Genomic DNA, 18,032 nt, shown 5'->3' with positions numbered 1-18,032 from the left:
TGACTACGCCACACAGTTCAGACAAACCAACATCACCCCCCCAGTGCAGTCAGAAAAATGCCGTTCAGTGGATGAAAAACGCATTTGTGTTTAAAGTCTCCTGTTTGAATGGTGAGACCAAGCCAATGTAATTTTGTAAGGCTTGACAACTATTTGAGAGTCTATCCAACTAACAATCTTGATCACAACAGTGATGACCCTTAGGAACATACAAAGCTGATAAACTCTCTACCCTTCCCCCTGTACACATATAAGCCACACAGCATTTTGCCTTTGTCTCTCATATCCAATCCCTCTGGAGTCGCCCGTGATGTAAGCTCCCAACTTGTAGCGGCGATGTGAGGGCCTTTGATCAGCCGATGAGTAATTATGATTAGCGATATCCGCCTTTTCTTCTCCTCCGCGACGTCCCACTGCGCAACCCCTCAAGCTCCCTGTGGGAGTGCTGCTCACGTCTTAATCTCAAACACATCCATAAACAAACCACACAGCGCGCTCCGCGCTTGGCCCCCGAAACAGCCTTTCAAACCCCCCCCCAAATCCTCTAATTTCTCCAAAGCCAGCGTGCGTTATGACAAACATTTAGATCAGGATCACCCAAAGCCTGTCGGCCCTATGGAGTACAGACAGGAGGTAATGAGCGGGATTAAATCATTACGGCAGCATCATTTTCCTCCGCATGGTACAGGAGGTGCAGACAGCGAGATGTCCTCAGGATGGTGTGCCATGTGCTCGCCATGGGAAATTACTACGACTCTACTCAGCTCTCTACATGAGAGGCTTAATCAGTTAACCCACTCACAGAAGAAACAAAGATGAGGGTAATGGGGAGATATTAGCCCATATTGAGATGAAATTAGAATGCAAGCAATCGTTCCTTTCGCTGCTCCCAGGTGTTAATAAATCATGCTTCCGATTTCTCCCACTTTCTGTGTCTCTCACGCTTTCTTCATTTTTTCTCTTGTATTCCTGCTCTCTCACACAAATCATACACCAGCTCTCTCTCTCTCTCTCTCTCTCTCTCTCTCTTGCGGTTGTCTCTTTCTCCCACTTCTTTCCCTCTTTCTCTTCCTGTTTCTCCAATTCTGTCTCTTTCCCTCTTTCTTACACTCTCTCTATCTGTCTCTCTTTCTCTCTAGAGGTGCTCAGACGTTGCTAAGCGGACTGAGATTTACTCTAATGCAGTCAGTCACCAGAAATAGAAGGACACACCCGGGGGACAGGTGGACACTGTGTCTCATCATAAGCACTAGGCTAAGGCCCTCAGGGCCAGATCCACCCTCTCTCTCACACACACACACACACACACACACACACACACACACATACACACACACACTGCTCGCTCATGTTACCGGAGCTTTTACACACTACACCACATCTCAGCTCTCATGTACATACACACACACACGCTCATGTTAAATCCGGTCTGTCAGGTAGGATTCATGTGAGAAGAAGCTTATAGTATGCAAGGCACATGCAGTCAGTCATATGCACATACAAAATCATAAATATAGACATACATACATTCATACGTTCATACATATATACATGCAGAACGGAAAAGTGAATTGATTTTTGAAGCACATTGGTGATTCCTCAGGCTGGAGGTGGTGAGGACATGTTGGAAATGATTTCTCCTGTGATTACACCCAGCTGGCTGCCATTATTGTATGGGGGGGATGAAGCAGCAGATCCATCTGACCTCTGACCTTTGTCTTTGATGTGGCCAATCAGCTGTCGGCCTATCTCACAGGCTCACACAGGTGGCAGCTCTGTGGGGGTAGTGTATTTCTTGCACAGTAGTCTGGTCTGAGCCACATCCATCACGGCCGTGGAGGGGGGTTGTCTGTCATCGCTCTGAAATTAGCCATATTAGTCTGACCGTCACCGCGCACCCCCGTCACCACGAGGCCAGGCCACTCCGACCAGCCTCCCTTTGTCCGTTTTTCAGATTAGCCCCCGCAAGCTAATTTTCTGGGTGCTTTGCGACGGCTGAATAATCCCACCTAATCCTCGCCAGCTCGATTAAACAGAAACACAAAATGTCTCCGGCTCATTATCTCCTATCATCTCTGGCACAGACACCTCTCCTCCGGATCGTCCTCTCTCTCCTCTCTTCTTTCCCTTTCTCTTCTCCTCCCTATCCCCCTCTCTCTGCTCCTCTCCTGATGGGTTTTAGTTTCAGACAGTCTTCACATCAGTGTGGCTGACCTTGAAAACATTGAAGTGTCTTTTCCATACTCTCCTCCTAACTGCTCATATGGATTGCGTTCATTCATCACACTGCTCGTATCGTACATATATGATCATTTTCTATTCTTATCGCCCGAGACAGATTCGCCAAATGGAAAACAGCTAATTAATCAACTACTTCAGGAGATAATTAGAAAGAATTCACTTGAAAACACCACATCTGTAACCGCCCATGATCACTAACAGCCACTACATCATATGCATTCTTCCACAGCCCTCCACAGCTGTTGCTGGGTCCCGTCTGAACAGACATCTGTCAGTTGAAATAGTGCCGCTCAAATGGAAAAGGGGGCTGCCTCCATCCCGTCAGGTGCTCAATAATGCAGCACTTAGTAATTAGGATCTAAATTATCAATAGCGCGGGAGGAGGTGGTGAGGTCCTGACAGGGCAGGCTATTTTTAATACCGATGTAAAGGAGACGGTCTCGCTGCCTTCGTTTCCATGCAATATGCTCTCTGGGTTTGCCGGTAAGAAAACGAATGGCTTTTGACAGGTACAGCTGGATGAGGGACAGCGGCTGTCTCGAATCAGGACATATGGACTAATGAAGCACTTCACGGGGTGTCTTTTTAAATTGTTATGCCATTTTCTAAAAGATTCTTCTCATCAAATGTTTCCTGCTGATGGAACATATCTCAAAAGGAGAGCTCGAAACTTTAAATGACAAACTGAAAAGAACAAAGGAATTGCAGGGGTGGCAATCAGGAACTTTTCATGAATCTCAGACGAGCCATCAGATCATGTTTATGTTTACCTCTAGGATATTTGACAGACACTTTTCTCCAAAGTGACTTACAGTATATGAACACTACATCAGGTGATAAGAGAGTGCCACACACTTCCTGCAGTAAACAAAGTACCAAAGCTTGTCCAATCATTCTAGCCAGTCGCCGCACAGGGACGCCTGTGGAAGCTGGAACTACGAGGCCTGACAACATCTGACTCCCGTGGCCTATTCTCCTGAAAGATTCAACCGCAGCGCTCCCCCTTGTCATCCCACATAAACTCTCAGACACGGGCCCCCCCCCCCCCCCCCACACACACACACGTCAGCGATCGGCTTCTCATCCTGGGATCCAGTCAAGGCGCCTCACAGCTCTGGATCGTGAACTAATTAAGACCCTCGCAGTCAGACGAGCTGAACGTCAACTTCACTGGCATAATGTATGTGATGAGTATAGTGAAGCACAAAACCGCGACTCTGGTCAGCTGGGAGAACAGAGGAATGAAATGAGAGCAGTCACTACAAAGTGCATTAAAAAAAAGCAAACACGCGCCCGTGGCAGGGCATGTTTAAAGAAATCAATCGCTGAAACGATTCACTAGTCACTAATTAAGCTTGAGAAACACTTTTAACATGTCAATACGCATTAAAGAGCCCATCACAGCAAATCCCTTCCTCGTTAATGGAAACACCATTGAGATTGAGCAGGAAGGTCTTGAATCGGTCATGTGAATCGTTGAAGAGCAAAAAGCCGATCCCACGTGTCCCACACTGGGCCCTCTGTGGTGCGGTCCCATCACCTCACCTCTGCACATGCTCAGATTAGCCTAATTGGGGAATAACAGGAAGTGGTCTTTTGCATGATGACATTGCATGGGAACTCAAAACAAAAAACAAACAGCTGTCAAAATCAGTGTTCGACAATTTCCTTGCAGCAGTTCTCTTGATAATTCTAAAACAAAAACGCATTTGGCAAAATGCTGTGTGGTTTCATGATTGCTTGCCAGGTTTTGACAGCTATCTATTCTCCTTGAGCTGCCAAACCACTGCTGAATATGACATCACACTGGTCGGATGAATTGGTTGGTCGGCTGTGGACCAGATCTGGGCCAGATCACGCCCAGCCTCCGTAGCTGTCAGAGAGGGACAGAGTCCTATTGGTTGACATGTTGAGGGGCATTAGCATTCCCTCCTGTAAAAACATTAAAGTCATGCTAAGCCAGATGCTTCAAATCCACAGCTAATCCCCATAGATCCTGTTTAGCATTGACTTTGAAACTTCTACCTCTTCAAAGACATCCTGGGTTGTTACTTAAGCTTCCCCCATACAATGTCCCAGTCCTTAACACTACCCAAATATCACCAGGAAACACAAATACTCCCCTAAACAATTCAATTTTGAGTACAAAGAAGTGGATTCAGTATTCTCATGTATCAGCATACAGTAAGTAAACAGGCAAATCACATTCACTGTCATGGCAATTTCATCCCATAAATCCAGGTGAAGACTGTTTGTAGCTAAGGCCAAATACCCAGATAAACCGCTGTTACAGGGTTTTAGTACTTTGAACTCATAGTGCTTACAGACAACAGACCAAAAAGTGCATGTCATTGGCAAGTGTCATGGAAATTGCATTTACACCATAATCTAATAAACAAAAGGACAGTCATCATCTCAGAACAACCTTCCCACTTGAGGTTTGAAACAGAATGGTTGTAGCAATTTTCTTGAAACGGTGACAGCCAGTACTCTAGCGGATAAAACTAAATTCCAATCTGTTGACAGCTATGAAGAAAACACGCTGATAACATCGAGAGTCAATCTCACTTTGAATCCCATCTCTTATTACATGGCCACGTGAACTTGGGCATTTTCTGCTGAGAGGCTACAGGGAAATCTGACAGACCTCCACTCTGCTGTGGAAAAACCATCATTAAGTCATAGACCTCAACACCAGTGATGCATGACTCCACCAGTACCCTGCATTAGACCCCATAATTAGAGCGAGACTGGGAGGCAGAGGTAGGATTACTGATGTATGGAGAAGCAGTGAACACAAAACACACACACACACACACACACACACACAAATATACACACAGTGATTCACCGGTGTGTATACAGTACACAGTGTGTGTGTGTGTGTGTGTGTGTGTGTGTGTGTGTGTGTGTGTGTGTGTGTGTGTGTGCGTATATTCATGAAAGTGTATGGGTGTACCATTAATTCCCTGTGCTTGTGTGTATTCATTCATGACAGTATGTGAGGATACCATTCATTCTGTGTTCTGTGTGTGTGTGTGTGTGTGTGTGTGTGTGTGTGTGTGTCCATCAGCAATCACAAGAATAGGATCTGTGGTGTGATCTGCTCTCTGGCTGTGATTCGGGTTATTCTGCGTCTGAATGGATGACCAAAAGGGGCTGATGAGTAGGCAGCATAATGGCAGCTCTACAGATGCCCAAGCAGGACCTGAGCCTCCTCTTTTCAGCACACACACGCACACGCACACGTACACGCACGCACACACACACACACACACACACACACACACACACACACACACACACACACACACACACACACACACACACACACACACACACACACACACACACACACACACACACACACACACACACACACACACACACACACACACACACACACACACACACACACACACACTGACAGCATATCCAGCCCTGAGCCTGAGCCAGACAGCGTAATGTGGCAAAGAGTGGGAGTCTCTGTCAGCACATTCTCTGAAGAATATGTGTGTGTGTGTGTGTGTGTGTGTGTGTGTGTGTGTGTGTTTCCAAAGAGAGAGAAAAGGACAGACAGAACATGGCCAAAGGAGTATGAATCTCAGAGGAAGAAGAAAGGACAGAGAGAGAGATGAAGAAGGTGGTGGAAGGGGACATGGGTTACAGAGACAGAGAGAGAGAGAGAGTTCTGCACACAACTGAACTATACCAAGAGCCTAACCAAGTCCTGTGTGTTTGTGTGTGTGTTTGTGTGTGTGTGTGTGTGTGTGTGTGTGTGTGTGTGAGAGAGAGAGAGAGAGAGAGAGAGAGAGAGAGAGAGAGCTTGGGGGCACACGTCTACTAGCGTGGACATAATTACATTATTTTCAACCAGATCGCCTGCGCTCCAACACAGTGAAAAGGTGATACATCGGGTATACATTGCAGCAGTATAGCTTTTTTTCCCTCCCCACCATCTACAGCTTTGTCTATATAACGGGTGTGTGGTAAATGGTATTAAGAGTGATTTTTCTTTTTTCTTATCTCAGGATTACTATGGCTGTCCCAAACCAGGTCAGGAGCTTTCCATCCTTACGTGGTGTCTTTTGGGGTCATGCCCCCTACAGTCTGTGAGAATGGCTAGATGAAGGATTCTCAGTTGTGATTGGCCATATGGGATTCCAGGGGATTTCTTTTAAAATTCTCGAAGCATTTGAAGCATTTATTCTCTTGGCAGACAGATCCTTTAGAGCTGGCATCAGGTCTATTACAAAACTACATTTGGATTTAACTCAAGTAACCTTGAAACTGAGCTACATAAGAAAATAAGCTTCCATGATGACACATTTATTTATTACTCCTTAGGGTCATAACCACTCCATATAAGGCCATAGTCAAAACAGAAACGTCAATTTATGACAAAACTTACATTTTCTACAAATATAAACATTGTCGACAGGTCCACTCGATGCCAACTCATGCATGAACTAAAAATATAAGGGATTCTAAGGGATTACTTTACCATTCTCTAGGGCTGACATCAGGTCTCTGTCAAAACCACACTCAGACTTAATACTTATTTTAACTTTGAGAAAGTTAAAATAAGTATGGCATCATCCCCATTATTATCTCTATTATGGCACCACACATACTATTATCGAAGGTTACCTTCTAAATTAACTTGGGGCAAAAACAATGCAATGGCACTAGCAGCCCCACAATAGCCCAGTCATTGCTAAATCACACATAAGCTAAAGAAAACCATTCCTAACAGCCCCCCGGTGTTTAGCTCAGGCCTGAAGACCATCTGCGTGAGTTGTGTCAGACAGAGCCAACCCTGAACCTGTCATCTCAGTCCCCGCCACTGACCTCCGCTAAAACGAGACACTCACCGAACACAAAGCCACCGCTCACCGCTGACAGCTCCCAGCATGCACAGGGAGCAGGGGTGAGACAGCGGAAACGTGTCGTGAACCATAAGACAGCGCTCAGAGATCGGACACAAGCCACAGGAGGACAAGACTGCCTGTCATAACACTGCGCTGTCTGGTGGAGCATTTATACTTAATATCAAGAGTGAGTCCAGGTATCAGTCCCTCAAGTACAAAGGGGATATGTAGAAACATGTCACACTTAAGAAAGAGAACCTATTTACAGAAAAAAAAGTCCTACAAACTTAACCTTGACCTTGGCGAACACTCCATGCCATGTCTTAAATGGTTCGCTAATACATAAATATTGATAAAAGAAAATATTGCCAAAACATTCCTGAGATGACTAGGCTAATACCAGCAACGAAGGTATGACATCATTTATGTTAGTGGTAAATACATGATGTCATATATTTCCAATGGTTCAATGATAAACAAGTATTAATTAAGTAAAGAAATATTGTCAAAACAGTCCAAGTCTTATGAGGAGATGAATGACATCCTTCATATGGATAATCCTCGAGAGATTATCCCTGAGTGTATACAGTGTGTTTATGTGGTGACGGTCTACTGTAAACAAAGCTATACGGCCATATGAGAGGAAGGAGTGGGGGGAGTTGGCGTGGGGTGGCGTGGGGTGGCGTGGGTCTGCGCGGACAGTGGTGGAGTCCGCGCATGTGTCTTTAAGGCTGTCGCAAACAGCAGGAGTGTTGGGAAAGTCGCCCACTGGTTTTCTCATGACCCCTGGCCAGCTCGGAGTGAGCTTCTCTGGGGACAGAGGGAGCGAGAGAGAGAGAGGAAGAGAGAGAGAGAGGAAGAGAGAGAGAGGAAGAGAGATAGTTGGAGAGAGAGAGGGATATAGATAGTGGAAGAGAGAGAGAGTGTGTGTGTGTGTGTGTGTGCATGTGTGTGTGTGTGTGTGTGTGTGTGTGTTGCTCTGTGTGTGTGTGTGTGTGTGTGTGTGTGTGTGTAAGAGAGAGAAAAAGAGAGAGATGGAAATGATGAGGAGTCAGTCACAGATGAGCGAGAGTGACGTCTCAGATGCCTGCATGTGGGCTTTCCCTCGGAGCAAGTGACTCTGGGACACATGCCTGCTCTGCTCTGCTCTTCTCCTCTGACGGAGCCCCATTAACCGAGCAACTCCGTCTCGGATCTGGCCCTGACCTGGCCCTGACACGGCCCTGATGCGATGCCAACCTGGACCTGATGAGGTGCGGATCTGCCCTGTTAAGGGTCAGATCTGGACCAGACCAAAAAAAACACAGGCGTGCAGTTCAGGGGGTGGCCAGAGGCCGGGTACACCTGCTGCCTGAGACCATTTGAGTCCACTTAGGGATGAGCAGTAGTGACATCTGTGACCTTGTGTGCACCGTAGATTCAGATCTCGCCAGGAGGGACGCTCGAGTCATTTTGCACCGCGTCTGACGACTCAAAATACCAGGCCAACACCTGAGAAGAGAGCTGTGCTTCCTGCTCTCATCTCTAGAGATCTCCACAGCACAAGAACACATTTTTTGTTGACTGAACTCTTCTTCGTCTATTCCCTTGTGGATCTTTAAAATTGGTCTGTTCTGACTTAGCTATGGTTATATTTAGACATTGTCAATTGAAGATAATGACAGTTATTCTATTTGTGACATTGTGACAATGTGACATTCAAACTGTTGAAAAGCCTTTTTTAAAGGATGTGGGATTGAGATGAGGACAATAAGGGGAACACAACCCAACGGGCAGAAGCCGGCTAAAAAAGGAAATGGGGCCTGGACTACGGGCAGGAGGGAGGAAGCGTGAGCGGCATTTTTCGAGACCAACACAGTACTTCCTGAGTGGGTCTTCCACTGGCCAGTTTCTACTACAACCATCATATCATTCCTAGTGTGATGATTTGAAAATTCATAAGCATGAAACACAGAATTGTCCGTTGCTTGCTGCTTGCTAGTTGCCGTTCAAGAGTTCTTTGAACGAAGAGTGAGTGACTTTTTCTCAGTGGCTCTCCCTCCCTGACATATAAACAATGAATAGAGATGTTCTTTTCCAAATTGCATGCCAAGGACAGAGATTAATTTGGGGGCGCGTTTGCCGATAAGGAGTCTTCACCACTTTGGTCATGAACAACACATGCGATAACAGGGATAGACCTGTCTGTCCTTATCAGCGTCTCCCAGACCGTAAACCTATCGTCTCCACCAGCGTCGCCCAGCGCACACACTCAACTTAGTCTTCTGCTTGGAAATGAGGAATGCCCTTTCAAAAACACTGCGCTGATATACTCAAGGCAATTTCTATAACACAAAGAAAGCACACCTATGAATACTCTCACTATTATTTTTGAACTACAATGTAAACACATTACGCCACCTGTGCACACTTTCTATTTAATGTCACATCCTGTCGAGCCACTTCATTTATACTAGCATTTCACTTTTTTAAAAATGGAACAAATCCTGTGTTATAAGCACCTTTTTAATACATTGTTGTCATAGACAGAGGCACACATATGTAATCATAATTTACATACAGTCATCACTACCACAAAGCATCCCATCTGTGGCACTGCTTCAACTATGTTGTCCATTTTGTTAAAAGTACATAATAAAAACATTTGTATGCCAACACAAATGTGTACAATGGTAGGCATTAGCGTCCTCGATACAACACACACACACACACACACACACACACACGGACACCCACGCACGCACCCACGCATGCACGCACGCACACAAACACACACACACACACACACACACACACACACACTGTAAAAACCCAGTCACAGAGGAATTGTGAACAAACAACTTAAATAAACAAAAACTATGCCATGTGAATCATTGCCCAGAGGGACCAAACAAGTGCGGTGTACTGTATGTCTGAGTGTGTGTGTGTGTGTACACCCACGCACAATCATGAGTGAGTGTACACACACACGCACACACACACACACACAAAAAGAGAGAGAGAGAGAGAGAGAGGGAGGGAGAGAGAGAGAGAAAAAGAGAGAGAAAGAGACAGACAGACAGACACGGTCAAACCAACACAACCCTGCTAGCACAGGTGGGACAGATGGGGCTGTGCACAGAAACACCGGTGCATATAAACACGACCCCCCTGCTCCGTCAGACACACTCGCACAGTAATCCACTCAAGCTGTTGATGACTGACACACACATCTGACTGTGTTTTAATACACACAGCACTACACACGTGAGCTTTAATATGCAGAGAGGGGGCATTCTCCTACACAGGCACGGTGAACAGGCCATCTTTTAATAGGGGACACCATGTTCCTACACAAGCCTTAATTGGGAGAATTGGGAGTTTCAACATAACACATGTGTACTAATTATATGTTGAAACAGCATGAGCTTGTGAATTATGAAGATGCTAATTATGACCTAAGCCGCGTTTAAACAGAAACATGATAACCTAACTGTGCATCTCATTGATGTGTTGTGGAGACAGCTAGTCCTCTATGGCAGGTTGTCTTCATTCAATGACTGCTTGAGAGGGGGACTGCAGTGAGGTTAACATCATCAAGGTACTTTTACTGGTCTTAGAATAGGTCACTGCTTTCCTTAGTTCTTCAGGAAAGAAGGTAAGCAAGATATTAACGTAACGTAAGACAGTAAGATTTTAATCTTAAGGATAGCTGTTCTCATTTTAACCATTTAATTAAACCTCTTATTTTTTCTATTTTTGGCTTGCCTGCTGGCTTAAGTACATCTCCTAAGTCTAAGACCTGTAATTTCAAACATGGCTTTTTCATCAGTTTCTATCAGGTGAATTAGTAGCATGTTGTTACAAATGATTAGGCCAAGGGAGCACTTGCGTCCAACTCTGTTGTGGTCTTTGTATTGGTATTGAGCATCTCTCTTCTCTGGCAGGTAACTTTTGAGGCAGGTAACTAAGAGTAAGGCGCTTAACCCCACGTTGCGGAAACTGGTCTCTGTAAGTCACAAAGGATAGAATAGGATAGAAGCATAGGATGTAAAGGCACACATATTCATACCGAAGCATTTAGGCTCAACACAGATGTGTACCAAATCTTAGTCTTAAACAGTAAAGTAATCAACAGTGGTCTATTTTTGCGTGTGGACCATGTTTCACATCCAAAGGCAGACCATATCAGCTGAAAGAGTACCATCAGGAGAGATTCATGAATTTGATTAAACACAAATTGATTGAATTGGAATTGCAGACCGCCTCATTATAGTGGAATGACATCATATGGCTAGTGTCTGTGTCTGTGGCTCTCACTATCACAAAGCACATGGTGACACTAGCCTACTCACTGTCAAGTCTCACAGAAGACAGATGTGTGCTACACATGATGTGGAAGCATCCAGAAACTGAACTGAACTGAACGTTGCAAAGCCAATCCCACGCTTCTTCATATAATGTAGCATAAAGTAAGGCGATGGTGATGCAGTGGTGGTCTTGTCAAGACTGACGTTAAACGTGTGGGTGTTTAGTCTTGTCAGTAATGATTTAGCATCCACTGGTCTACCAAGCCGTCAACAAGTAGTCTGCTCATGAGTGCGCTTGTGATGAAGTGACATCATCTGGCCCCAGGAGACTGTCCTGCTCCTTGCATCAACACCCATAAATCAACTGTACAAAGTTTAGGACCATGTGAAACCAGCCCATATCATGCTGTATTATTAGTGGCCATCTACTGAGCCACACCACTGGACTGTTCCTGGGTCAGCAGATGAGGTAGTTGTGGGATGAGAAAAGGCTTCTACTCGGGTTCACATCCCACATTCCTGCTTTGCACATTGATAACGTTGCCTAGCCTCCTTACCTGGCCTGGTTTGGTTATCGGTGCTTTGCCTGTTCTTAACTGCTTCTATTTGGCCTGGTCTAGATGGCCTCACCCATAGCTGCTTTTGCCTAATCGCTTTGTCTGTTTATAACAGTTACTCCTCTCATTTCTTTATTTGCCTACTAGCTATCTCTGCCAGATGCTGACCGTTATTTGTCCATTGTGGTGTGGTGACCTTAACAAAATGTGTGGTGTGTGTTAATTCACTTTGCGTTTTTTTTGTGTGATACTCTTGTTTCTGTCTATTCTTTTTTTTTTTTTTTTTTTCACAGGCACTAGGCCATTTTCTAAGCAGGTGGCTTTTTCTTGGGATACCTGTGTATGTGTGTGTGTGTGTGTGTGTGTGTGTGTGTGTGTGTGTGTGTGTGTGTGTGTGTGTGTGTGTGTGTGTGTGTGTGTGTGTGTGTGTGTGTGTCCGTGTGTGTGTGTGTGTGTGTGTGTGTGTGTGTTTGGGTCTTTGTGTGTGTGCTACAGAGAGAGAGAGAGAGAGAGAGAGAGAGAGAGAGAGAGAGAGAGTTGAGAGTTGCACCACTGTTCCCTGATTAAATATGGTCAGTTTGGTAAGCCTGTGTGCTATGCATAACTGATATTATGAATATGGTCATTTCTCATAGTTTGAATCAACTGAAGATTGGCCGTGTAAAGCTTTTTTTTTCTGGGTGGGCAGTGCCCTGACTCAACCATAGACACTCCTGTGGATACCTCCCTTCCCTTCAGCAGCCTCTCTTTAAGCCTTGCCTCTGACCATTACCTCACCATGTCCTTCGCTCATTTATATGTGTGAACTGGTGATTGATCACTCTCTGGATTCTTTTACTATTGGTATTAAAGCTCTTGGATGGGTGCATGGATGGAATCCATTCCATTCCCTGCATCTTAGTATAATGAACCCAAATGAATTTGGGTTGTCTGGGCTGGTTGAGGTAAATATTTTCCTGGGAGGAATTCCCAGGATGGTGTAGTGCTGTAGTCAGATCTTTCATATATATTGATGTTCTATCCCTCGTCACAAGCTACCATAGTTAGCAAGACATACAGTAGGCTACAGTACTTTCTGAAAGGAGAGGTGTGTGTTCGCTCACTATTGTTCTGTATACCTGCTCTGCAGCTGTAAAGTTTTCCTTCATCAAAATCCGTTGGTAGTTATGAAAGAGGAATGCCAAGAATTGAGGGATCTAGTCACACACATAAAGCTGATAATGAGAGACTGTAGGACCAGGACACTTCACCATACCTGGCCACACACTGTGCCCTACCTCTTTGGCGGCACAGCCTTAAGATTCCATGGACTGTTTTGGAAATATAGGGCTCATGAGGGCTGCGGTGTAGTTCACACAGAGCTGCTGGAAAACTTGCTGATTAAAATGAATGTGTTTACAAGTGGTTTGTAAGAATGTTATTGCACTCTGCCACTGACCCATTAATGGTGTGTGAGATCTTCTGGGTTTTTTTCTGAATCCTTTCGACATTTGATAGAAAACGATGCGCGCACGTCTAAATTACAAAGCAAGTACATTGTGGTGGTTTATTAGCCTACGCTCCCGAAATCGTTTTTCAAACCTAAAAGTTTTTGACTGTTCAAAACAGCGTCCCGTTACACCTGAGTATTGCAGTAGGAATGGTTCAGTTTTCCCTCTTTTGACCTGAAGAGCGCTTTTTTAAAAGGAGGGAAATGCGAAAAAAGAACAGGTGTTTCAACTTTAAATCCCCATGTTAAAGCCGCTGTAACTAATCTTGTACAGGACAATTGTAACATTTGCATTGCCTTTAGAGAAAAATCATTTTGCCCTCAAAGTACTACCTCTTTTATGTAAGCTAAAGGATTGGAACTGAACAACAGACTCACGTGAACCATCGCATATTAAACCATTCAGCCTATAGGCTTGCTAAATAACCAAGCTACGGTGCACACACAAAACAAGTAAATGTACTGTTCAACGACAGAGGTGGACTTACCTGAGAGAAAGCACAGAAAGGACAATGAGATCAAGGTGCCAAGTTTCCTGGAAGTCTCCATCGCACAGTTGGCGTCAAGAGTGCGGCGCACTCGCTTCACACAACCTTATTACTGAAAGCGGTCGTCTGAAGTATTCCCAGTTATCACCGGAGACCAATTTGCCTTGGGCGAAGCAGTTTAGATCTTTCAAGTATTTCCTACAATCGCGACAGCGAAAGACACACGATGAGGTTGTCAGCATGGGGCTAAGCCGTGAAGTCCGAGTGCAAAAATCATCTGGCACAGTTATCATCCAGTTCTCAAACACCCACAAGCAATAAACGTGAGTTAAATGAACGGACTCAAATAAAACGGACTGCTCATTCAAACTGATGCATTCCCAGCCGTTTCCTTCACAGTGTCCGACAGCCTACCACTGAGCTTCCCTCAGGAACAGCTCGCTGCCTCAGTCAAAATCGGCAAAGATGTCATTATGAGCCATATCCGTACACAGAGAGCGCACTGTCTCCAGAGTGTCTCCGGAGCTCGGAGGTTCACCTGTCCTGTTGGGATACGCCCCCTGTGCTTATTTCGACGTGTCAGTGAACTGGGTTTCTGTATAGTGAAACAATCCCCCCTCTTCGTAGAGGCACGTTGTTATTCCACAATTCAACACAATCAAGTAGCCTAAATGGCCATCCTGGACAATAATCTAAACAGATGATTCTGCTACTGCAATAGGCTATGAAATAGCCACACAGCTGAGCTGCAGGCTGTCCACTATTCTATCACTTTTCCTCAAACTTTAAACCAAAGCCAACTTATTTCATTGCAACGGTTTTTTTACTGCAACATAATCAGTGAATTGATGGCCTTTCACTATTAAGGTCTGGAAATCCAAAAGGACACCTTAAATGTATAAAGGCAGCAAGCCAAATGATTTGTATGTAGGGCTTATCACTGAACTTATCTGAAGTGATTGTGATCTTTATTCAAAGCTATCACGAAAGCTACATGTTGCCTGTCAATGTTATTGCAGTCAATACTGTGCTGTTTAGAAGGACCAAGATAAAAATGAGAACTGAAATCAATGTTTCTCAATGGTAAAGGTGTCTGTTAAATGGAAATATCTTATGCCTAGATGTGTGAGGCAGCTGTCCAGCTTCATGGGCGAGTGAGTCTCAGCTGTACCGATGTGGTTCTTCAGGTACCAGGTTTTGATTAAAAAAGCTCCTTGTTTGGCCACCAACAACTGTTGTCTATGGCCTACTAACTATTCTCGGCCTGTACCCTATATTGTTTTGTTTTTGTCTTGTGATCAAAACTGGGTGGACAGTTACAGACAGTGGATTCCCATAACATAAATTCTGCATACATTTGTCTGTGAAGATCTTTGAATTTCGTTGATTGATTCTTTTTTTTCACTGTCAAGTCAGACAGACAGGCAGAGCACCCTAGAGCCGTGTAGGGGTCGAGTATAGGGAGGGTAGTTTCACCAAGCTTTGCATTTGCATGGGTGGATAAGCCCTCATATTTTATTGCATGTCTGAATGTCTTCTATGGTTAATGCAAGGGAACAGGCAGGGGCGCCTGGTAGTAGGCCAGAGTGCTTCAGGACACACAGCAACTCAAGCGGGGGCCAGGTTGGTGAATCCGGACAGGACAGCACCCCCACCCTCCATCCCCCCACCCACCCTGTGCCCCCCCCCCACCCCTCTGTCCCCCCAGAGCTGAACACCTCCCCTGCTCCTGTTTCCCCAGCGCTGGGCGGGTTACCATGGCAATGTGGTTGAAGGAGATGCGGCAGGACTGCTCGATTATAAGAGGTGCATGGGACTTACGTCTGTGATTACACCCTTGGCTCCTGTATTAGTGTGCATTTGCACAACAAAATCGTGGATTACGCCAACACTGAATCCATAACAGCACAGATCACGCTAGGCTCTGTCTTCGAAAGAGCTTTGTAGAATTTAGAAACTGGGGGGAAAAGAGCTTTTATCTATGGAAGCCTTTGAGCTTCACTGCTCAGAAATATCCTGCTGAGCACAGGTAGACCTAAATCGTATTTACTCAGCAAATGAGAAATGAAGTCAAAAACCTCATCTCTTCTATTGCATAATGCACAATGAATACTGTTAACTACTTTAATAAATCCCAAACCATGGATCTTCACTTGTAAACAACATTGAAAACAGCACAGTCTATGACCAGAATGCCATTAGTTTTAGGCTATACCCTATGTCACAATCTTTAGAAATGTTTTTGAAATGGTAACAAAATAAATAGGCCCTACATGAAGTCCTCCTGAACAGCATGTTACATGCAGTCAGTCATTACTGAGAGAGCTTTAAGCTGCAGAGGACTGAGCCTGAAACTTGCCTGGGCCAACACAGAGGCACTCACCTCATATGTCACAGTTAGTAAGAAATTAGACGCGAGATCTAAATAATTTATCTCTCTCGGTGGATGTTCAAAATAACACGAGGCACGATCAGCAGTTCTTGCTTTCTGGTCAGAGAGGGTAGATTTATCCACCTAAACCTGCGAAAAAACATTTCTAGAGCTATAAGAGTAAAATTAAGTAATTGTTTTTAAGCATAATAATGATCAATGATAAATACAAGTATACTTATAAAACTGTCTGAAAAACATTAGTATTGAATTTAGGCCTATAGCATGTATAGAAGTGGGATTGTGGCTTTGCAATTACACTTTTGTATTGTATGTATTGAGAGCCTACCAAATTGCCATAATCCAACAGCTGAAGATTTCTCTCACTGAGTGGAACCAAATACTATGTACATCTCTGGAAAAACCTGCACACATTTCTGATATCATCCTACAGTTGCTGAGTGACATTCGTATGAGTTGACAGTCACATTCAAATTTGCAGTGGTCTCTTAATTTTGAAGATGACTGTCAACTCATTCGAATGTCAATCAGCAATCGTAGGATGACATCAGAAAAATGTGCAGTGGTCTCTCATTTGTTTCCAGAGCTGTATATATATATTTTACATAATTCAATATTGTCAATTAAAAAATGACCATTATCAATCAAAATGTATGAAAAAAGGAATAACATTTTAACCTTACTCTGACATCATAGCTCTTTAGCGACATCTGCTGGTTCACCACATCGTCCACAATGTAATTCACAACAGGAAATTTAAGTCTATACTCTCTTTTTGCTCAATTAACAATAGCATGAGCTTCTTTAGGTGGCAGTTCAGTTTTCATATGTTTTGCTATTTCTTTTGGCATTAACATTTATATATGTATACAGATGTTTTCAGATCAGAAAATACAGTAAATTCTCATTTTCTGTATTGTTGCATTTTTGTTTTGTTCTGTCGACAGTGTTTTTTGTTACTTAAGGTTACACATTTTCCCCTTTTCCCACAATGCTCAATGGTTTCTTGAGGTCTTCATAATAAACACCAAAAGGAAGAACCACAACCAATGATCAACTCTGTCTGAGGAGCCCATTTTGGGGCACCCCATCGTTTGCACATCGTTCTTCGGTCGTGAGTAGAGATTTGGTCCGCACGGGTGAAACTGAGAAAGCTCCCCTTTTTGAGGCCAATGGCTCATTCGCGTCTCACGGATTGATACTTCCAGACCGAGGCAGCCCATAAACAACCAACTGGGTTTTGTTCTTTTGGTGTTTTTGCATTGATAGCCCCAGATAACCAAATACATAAGAAAGCGAAATTTTCATAATGGGTGACGTGAAATGTGTCAACTACTTTTTGTGTTCACCTTATATTTTGCTCACTTTGTTCCGCTTTATTTAATCTTTAAGCGGACCATCAGGTGTTATAACGTCTTAGTTACAGGTCCACTCAAAAGCACTCTATTCATTTGTGATGACATTCTGTGTCTGATCATAAAACCGCTCTGGACTCCTTTGGATGGCCTAAAGTGAAGGGATAGATGTAAAAGCATAGTGCATTGATAGAACTGGTCTTTCCTTCAGCTCGGTTTAACCGCAACAGTACCACCACTACAGTACACATGCGTAGACCAATTACCTCCATAGTGGTAAAATTCTACACTGTAGGTGCATATTCATTTGTAGTGAGAAATAAGAACATTTATTTGACATGTTGAAACAA

General features: G+C 44.2%; 1 protein-coding gene across 1 annotated transcript in view; it reads right to left on the bottom strand.

The window, feature by feature from the left end:
- esama (endothelial cell adhesion molecule a) overlaps nucleotides 1-14,418 on the bottom strand; it is a 42,808-nt gene extending 28,390 nt beyond the window's left edge. Inside the window, exon 1 of the mRNA XM_062536588.1 lies at nucleotides 13,936-14,418. Within this exon, the coding sequence (XP_062392572.1) occupies nucleotides 13,936-13,996 (61 nt within the window). The 5' untranslated portion in view covers nucleotides 13,997-14,418. The remainder of the gene's footprint in view (nucleotides 1-13,935) is intronic.
- Nucleotides 14,419-18,032: the final 3,614 nt, after the last annotated feature.

This window comes from Sardina pilchardus, chromosome 5 (genome assembly GCF_963854185.1).
Source record: "Sardina pilchardus chromosome 5, fSarPil1.1, whole genome shotgun sequence".
Taxonomy (NCBI): domain Eukaryota; kingdom Metazoa; phylum Chordata; class Actinopteri; order Clupeiformes; family Clupeidae; genus Sardina; species Sardina pilchardus.
This window is presented reverse-complemented; position numbering and strand designations above follow the sequence as displayed.